Raw genomic sequence first — 7,764 nt, forward strand, 5'->3', positions numbered from 1 at the left:
ACAGGTGCTGGGGTGGGGGGGGTGGGGTCTTTCCTCCTGGGGACCTCGGGGCCCGCAGCATTTCTTGGCTAAAAGCAGGGAGCGGGGGGGGGGGGGGGGGCAGGGGGATTGTTAGGCTCCCGAGAGCAGCCTCCCCAGAGACTCTTGACTGTCCCGGTTACCACGTGGCCTCCGGTGAGGGCAGAACCCAACTTTGCTAAGACCAGGCTAGCAGGTTCCAGAGCAGAGCTGTGATTTTGCAGCCCGGGCTGAAGCTCTCTCCGCCCTCCAGCAACAGGGCTGCTATCCTGCCATTTGGGGTGGGGCGAGGGGGTGTGGCACGGGGCCAGCCACAGAGCAGGGACACATCTAAGCTACCGTGCAATCTACCCCCTGCAGGTGTGTGTGTGTGTGTGTGTGTGTGTGTGTTTTCGCCTGCCTTCTCCAGCCAGCGGCCTCCCGTCCACCTGGGGAGCTGAGCCCTCTTCTTTCAATCAGGGTGCAAGGAAAACCCGGGCCAGGGGGGAAGGCTGCAGCCTGGAAGTGGGGAGAAGGCTTTGGCAGGCCATCAGAGGGCCTGGAGGGAAGGCCAGGGAGGTGGATGAGGGGACCTACATCTAGGCCACCCTGGGGGCCGGCAGAGAGAGAGAACCGTGTGGGCATTCCGGAATAAAACATGCAGGAAAGAAGCCTGCTCAGCCTTGGCACCGGGACGCATCCTCTGGGGGAAGTTGCACCCAGCCCGGAGTCAGCCAAGCCCACGGGCCTCCCGTTTGGCCTCAGTAACTGGACTCCAGGCCACCAAAAGGCCCCATGGGTTCCTGATTGTATCTTCGAGTGGCATTAAAAGGTCCAGACCAGGGACTCGTAGGCCAGGCCATATTTAGCCTCAGGTTCACCCAGAGAATATTTTAGGTGCTGCTTGAAAGGCGAGATCTAGGCCCGGTTGCCGGCTGTCACATGGCAAGTGTAGAATCGCTCCCTCGCAGGTCTGGCCGAGGTGGCCGGGTGCTCACCGCACAGATGCCCGGAGTCCCTGCCAGAGCTTCGGGGCCACGCGACAGGTGCCGAGGAGCCAGCGAGCGCCCAGGTCGCGGGTTCTGTGTTGGGAAGGCTTTTTGCCCCGTTTTTCACTCTGATGGCGATAAGGCCGCTTCCATTCACAGAACTCACAGAGGCTGTTTTCAGCCCCTCTCTTCCGCGATGGCCCAGTGTGATATGCCAGCTTGCTGAGTGAGCAGCCTTCTCCTCGGGTGTCAGCATTGGTGGAGGTGTTAACCCTTTCAAGGCGGGCGGGAGGGTGCTGGCTGGCTTGGGGGAGGGTGCTGGCTGGCTTGGGGGAGGGTCTTGTCTGCAGAGACCTTGAAGGCCACACACCCTGGGGAGCCCCTGCCCTTGACTCCTTAATCCTCAGTTGTTAGTGGCTGGACCTGAGAGTCGGCACCCTGGACCTTAGCTGTGATTTTCCCGCTTTGGCCCCATCAATGATAACCGCCAGGCTCCCCGACCCAAGCTCTCGCCCTTCACTTGTTCATACAGCCCTGGAAACAGCTGCTTGCTTTCCAGATATTTTCATCCGGGTTTCCAAGTTGATAACTTTCCCACATTCCAGAGGAAGGAGGGATTGAAGGATCTGTGATTCACTTGGGTTATTAACAAGGGTTTGGAATAATCATTCGGGGTCTTGGGGAGATGGCACTGGCCCTTGAGAGTCACCTGGCCTTAGGGACTAATCCTCATCACCTGCTCTGGGATTCCAGATCCTGGTTTTCTGGGCACAGAGGAGGCGCATCTATATTGAAGCCACTGTGTGGAGACACATTTAGCCAATTATCAGCCTTTCGGGAGCCTGGGTGGAGCCACCGCCTGTGCACCAGGAAAGCGTCGGCTTGTTTAAAGTTTGCTCTAACTTTGTACATTTTTTCCCTTTTAGTTTTGGCTCTTGGAGTTCCGAGAGCCACCACTTCCTGCCCAGCTGGTTCATTACCGCAGGGAAAATGAGGGACTTTTGGGGGCAGATGTGTTTCCATTCCGCTATCATAATGCCCCTAAAAATCCTTATTGCTCTTGCAGTATTCCTCGGGGGTCCCTGGGCCAGCCGTGGCAGCTGAGTTTCTCCAGCAACTAAAAGAAGAGACAAAGATGTTCCCCCAAACCTTCCCTTCTGGTCCCTGGTAGAGCTCCCCTCAACCGTGCTCAGAACTGGTGATCACCATGAAAAATAAAAAGATGCCATCCGCAGACACCAGTTCCGAAACATGCTTTTTGCCCTCCAGGGGCCGAATGTTGGAGATCAGGCTTGGGAAACAGGGCAGCTGAGGCTGCTGTCAGCGTTTGCTCTGGGGGTTCATGGTGGGGGAGGTGGGGAAAGTGGGGAAGAAACAAGTGTTACCTGTTTGACGAGGCGATTCACATTCAGCCTGGGCCTTCCAGCAGGGCCTCTGGGATCCTCACCTTGGCAGGGGCTCTGGACAGTCCTGATTGGCTCACCAGCTCCCTGAGTCAGACCACTTCCCCACTCTCTGCCTCGGTTTCCTTCTCTGGCAAGGGAGGGGCAACACCCCATGCTCTGTTCTGAAAGGGTTCTCACCTGTACCTAGAGCGTTATCATGAGTTCAAGTGATAGACAAGCTCAGAAGGTGCTTTGAAAGTGGGGATGCCAAAGCATGAAACATGGAAGGTGTTAGTGCTGATACTTACTATTACACACTTCGTATGCTAAGACAGCTCGGACGGGAGCAGAGACTACAGCCCAGCAGTAAGCACAGGTCTCTAGAATCATGGAATCAGGCAGCCCCAGCCCTGTGACTCTTTCGCAGTGTCACCCCCAGGCAAGTGACTCAACCTCTCTGGGCCTCCATTTCCTCACGTAGGAAACCTGTGTTTTGGAATAGAAGTTTCCCAAGTCTGATATGCACATGATTTTAAGTGGTACCTGGCTAGAGACGTAAATTATTCTAACCGGTATTTCTTTGTACAGCAGATTTCTACTTATGGCAAGCAGTTGGCTTTCAGTTTAGGGTAGGGGTAGAAGGGCTCTTTTTTACATCAATTTATGTAAGATAAAGAGGGTGAGTTGCTTGAAAGAAAAATATTAAGTAGAGTACGGGTGGCCTGAGGATGGGGCAGAACTCAAGATGATACTTTCTAAAGTTTCAAAGTCTACCTCTTTATTTTTATTTTTATTTTTTTGGCCGCGTGGCATGGCTTTTGGGATCTTAGTTCCCCGACCAGGGACTGAACCCAGCCCTCGGCAGTGAGACGCGGAGTCCTAACCACTGGATAGCCAGGGAATTCCCCATAGTCCATCTCTTAAGAATTCTTGTTTGTCTTAGGGATTTTCTGCACCCATGGAGTTGGTGTGGGGAGGGGTAGGTTGCCAATTCCAATCTGCAGGGGGCTCGACCTGTGACAGCCTGGGGGTCATGTGTCTTCTCCCCCCCACCCCAACTCCTGCCCTGCTCGCCAACACCACTGAGACCCCTTGGATCTCTGCTCCTATGCCCACCCATAGCTCTGATTTGTCTTTTATTTTAAGATCCTACTGCCCCAGCACCCTCCTTCCTGGCCGAGGCACCTCTCTGAGCCTCAGTTTTCTCAGTGAAATGGGGAGAATAATTAACCCCCTGTCTCAGAGCAGTGTGAAGATCAGGGGTTAATGGGACTCAACTGAGCAGCTATGATGGTTCACAAACAGGGCACGGCTCAGAAGGCAGTGGGCACCGGAGGCCCTGGGATGGGCAGGGGGCACAGCGGCACCCTTGGCCTGGAGGGGTATTCCTTGGACAGGCCACCTGGTGCCAGGCCTGGGCATCAGCTCCCCACCCACCCCCTGGGATGGGGAAACAGCAAGCACTGGGTCCCAGCCAGCAGGGGCGGGCTCTGGTTTCACTTTCTGCTGTGTCATGGGGTGGGGGGTGGCATCAGGGCCCAGCTGGCCAGCTGGGGCAGGCACCGAGAGGCTGGCAGACAGCTGTGGCCCAGCTGCCAGAGCACAACCCGTGCCCTCGCCCTGCAGCCTGCCAGGATGGGGGCTGGGCCCTAGGGCACCCCTTAAATGCCTCTCACCCCCTTGCCTTGCACAGTGAGAGGACCCCAAGTGAGAAAAGCCAGGAGGGGATGAAATGGTTCCTCTAGCCACGACATCGCCCCCAAACAAGTTCTTAAGGCCGCAGTCTTGAGGTTCTAGGAACTGCGTCTGTTGATTCTGGATCAGAGCACTCTGGCTGGATGCCTGCTTCCCACCTGCCTTCACTGGCACATGTCTATTGAGGGCCTACTGTGTGCTCAGCACCGTGCCAGGTGCCAGAGGTACAGCAGGAAGCAAGACCGTGCCTGCCCTCATGGTGCTCCAAGTTGAGTCGCAGGGGACAGACAAAAGAGCAAGTAAAGAGAGAAAAAGGGACTTCCCTGGTGGCACAGTGGTAAGAATCCACCTGCCAATGCAGGGGGCAGGGGTTCAATCCCTGGTCTGGGAAGATCCCACATGCCGCGGAGCAACTGAGCCTGTGAGCCACAACTACTAAGCCCATGCGCCACAACTACTGAAGCCTGTGCACCTAGAGCCTGTGCTCCGCAACGAGAGAAGCCACCGCAAAGAGAAGCCCGCGCACCGCAACGAAGAGTAGCCCCCACTCACCGCAACTAGAGAAAGCCCACGTGCCGCAACAAAGACCCAACACAGCCGAAAAATAAATAAATTAATTAATTATTTTAAAAAGAGAGAGAAAGAATCCCATCTTATGGGGACAATTCCACACTGTACGCTTCGTGGTAGCATCTCAGAGAAGGTACGTGTGTACATGCGTGTGTATGCAAGTGTGCGTGTCAGAGATGTGTCAACTCCTGGGACACGTAGTCGGTTGAGAACACAGACGCAGGGACCAGATGTCCCATGTTTGAATCTGGATTTTTCCACTGACTGGTGTGAGATCACAGGCAAGTTCCCTCTCCTTTTTGGGCCTCAATTTCCCCATCTCTACATGATAGGGTTGTAATGAGGATGAAATGAACATCCGTAAAGAACTTAAGACAGTGTCTGGCATCAACCATCTGCTGTCTAAGTCTTAGCTATTATCTAAGAATCATAAATGCACGCTCTTCTCATAGGATGAAATGCAGCCGTCACTGCAGGCTGAGAACAGCAGTGATATTGCTGAGCCTGCCCTCCCTGCTCAGCGCTGTACCTGCCTCATCTCACTTACTAGCCACAACCAGGCCTCACATTGGCCTTAGCATCTCTTTGTTCACATGGGGAAATGGAGGCTCAGACAGGTGAAGAGATGTGTCCAATGGTACCCAGCTGGAAAGCAGTTTGACCCCAGGGGCAGGGCCAGCCTCACAGTGTGCGCCCTGCATAGCTCCGTGCTCTGCTGTTGTCATCCTGAAATTTTGAATAATTTTCGAACAAGGTGCCCACGTTTTCATTTAACAAATTACAGAGCCAGTCCTGCCCAGATCTGACTTACTCCAGAGCTGGCACTCTTAACTCCTACCATCCATCTATCATACAGCTGGCCCAGAGTGGTTTTCCAATTCATTGGTACAGTATTTAGTGTGGGACTGAAATCCTGGGGAGAATACAGGACTTATTATGGGGCCAAATTGCCCAGATGCCTATTTGATTGTCAGTTGCCCCCGTCAGAAGGAAGGGGGGCAGTTGCCAAGGGCAGGGGGTGAATCATTCATTGCTGTATCCCTAGGGCCTGGCATGTATTAGCTGCTCAGTTAATCACTGTGAAACAAAGCAAATGAATGGGAGGCTGCCGTATCTCCCGAACTAAACCGGATTTAAATAACACCGTCCAGGAAAGCAGGTCATCAATGGTGGCTATCCTCAGCTGGCTTCTGGACAATCCCCTGAAGGGTGTGGAGACAAAGGTCTCTTCCCTCCCCTGGCTGCAAACCCAGGCCGCAAACCTGCATGCCAGTACCTCGTAGCAGATTACTGTTTAAACAGGTTCTGGTGGGGACCTCAGAGGCAACACAAGTGTTTAAAGACATGCAGGCCTGGATTCCTGAGCACCTGTTATTGGGGAAGATGCCGAGCTCAGGCAAAAGAGTACTTGAGTTCTGGGCAGGTTCAAGTCCCAGCTGAGGATCAGGGGGTACAGTTTCCTGGACTGCTAAATGAGAGAGTTTGGATTTGGGGGTTAAGGGTCCTCTTTTCCTCTGAAATTAGAGTTTTTCTACACTCTCACAGTTCCAAATTTGCTCCCCCCAAAAAGTTACTTAGCTTTACTAAGAAGCAAAGAATCCTCTCAAAAGCCTTTAAGATATTTATAACAATAATAAATGTGTTTTTGGCCAACTGTTTTCACAGGCTTGATCTCCATCGCTTCACATTAACTACCATACGAAGTAGGAGTTACTGCCCTCATTTTCTAAATAACATCGTAACCACCAACATATATTGAGTGTTTTATACGAAGTAAGCACTTTACAGGTATGAAGTCATTTTCATTGCACAAGCAACATATAAGGGAGGCACTGTTACTGCCTCTGGTTTTCTGATGAGGAAACAAGCTTAAAGAGAGGAACTGACTTGTCCAAGGTCACACACCCAGCATGTGATGAGCTGGAGTTCAAGCCTGGATCTTCCATGTCAGGGGTCAGCAAACCTTTTCTGGAAAGGGCCAGACACTAAATATTTTTAGACTTTGCAGACCATACAGTCCCTGTCACAGCTACTCCACTCTGCTGTTGTAACAAGAAGCCAACCAGAGACATTAAGTAAATGAATGGATGTGGCTGTGTGTTCCAATAAAACTTTATTTACAAAATCAGGAAGTGGGCTGATTTTGGCCCACAGGCTGTAGTTTGCCCACCCTGTTCCAGACCCCAAAACCTGCAAGAACCTGGCCCTGGCAACCAACTTCCTCACCCTCTCTCCCCACCTGTGAGGTGACTGAGTTACGTTTCAGAACAGAGACCAGTGGGGCTTGGGAGAAGTTGAGTTGGCCCCGCTTTCCTTGGGATTATGAAGCTCTTGGAATTTACAACTATTAGGACTTGTTAGTGACTGCCATGATAGGTCACCACGGGGACTTTAAAATCGTAATTTTAATAGCTGTCAAGTGAGTAACTTTTTTATGCCATAAGTTTATTTACAAACATATCTAGGATGCTGAGTTCAAGAGTTTGATCATTTTTTCAAAGAGACTGCACACTTAAAATGCTCCTCTTCGTGTCTGTCTCATGGATTATTTTTTAAGCAGTTGGTGTCTTACTATATAGAAAGGTGCAGCAAATCCAGACCCAAAGTACAAAGTCACCATAGCTAGTGACCACCACTTGTTTTCCACTGAAAATGGTAAATTCTTCCCTGGACCCTCCTCACAGTGGCTCCTACAGACCACAGAGGTTGTGAACCTCTGGATGCTTTGTCCCAACATAGCGCTGTTGGAAGCCCTGTGAAAGGTGCAGAAACCGAAGGCGGAAGAAATAGAGGCAGCACACATCGTGCTCCTTTCCTCACGACCTTGCTCCTCTGCGTGCAAGGACCGAAAGGGAAGTGAGTAACTTTTAAAGAGCAAAGTGTTTAGGAAAATACCTCTATGGGGCACTTTGGCTGTGGAAGGAACTTCTCTTTGGGGAAGGCACTTCTCTGTAGTTGGTGGGAATGGCAATAGAGTGAAAAGTGTCTTAAGGCAGAAGAAGGTAACGAGAAGGGGAGATGGAAAGTGTGTGTGTGTGTGTGTGTGTGTGTGTGTGTGCGCACGCACACACGTGCAGAGAGAGGGTGGAGGAGAGAGAGATTTCCCAAAGGCAGGAGGCTGGAGCCTA

The 7,764-nt window shown here is 52.2% G+C and overlaps 1 protein-coding gene across 1 annotated transcript; it reads right to left on the reverse strand.

Moving 5' to 3' along the window:
- Positions 1-7,153: 7,153 nt before the first annotated feature.
- Positions 7,154-7,373, reverse strand: LOC132349452 (cytochrome c oxidase subunit 7C, mitochondrial-like). The gene has a single exon (XM_059897834.1). It carries the CDS (start codon positions 7,371-7,373, stop codon positions 7,182-7,184), a length of 192 nt encoding a protein of 63 aa, XP_059753817.1. The 3' UTR covers positions 7,154-7,181.
- Between the last annotated feature and the right edge of the window lie 391 nt (positions 7,374-7,764).

Source organism: Balaenoptera ricei, chromosome 15 (genome assembly GCF_028023285.1).
Source record: "Balaenoptera ricei isolate mBalRic1 chromosome 15, mBalRic1.hap2, whole genome shotgun sequence".
Classification (NCBI taxonomy): domain Eukaryota; kingdom Metazoa; phylum Chordata; class Mammalia; order Artiodactyla; family Balaenopteridae; genus Balaenoptera; species Balaenoptera ricei.

Excerpts from the sequence above, each read along its gene's own strand:
- LOC132349452 (XM_059897834.1), bottom strand. The coding sequence starts at position 7,373 with ATGTTGGGACAAAGCATCCAGAGGTTCACAACCTCTGTGGTCTGTAGG.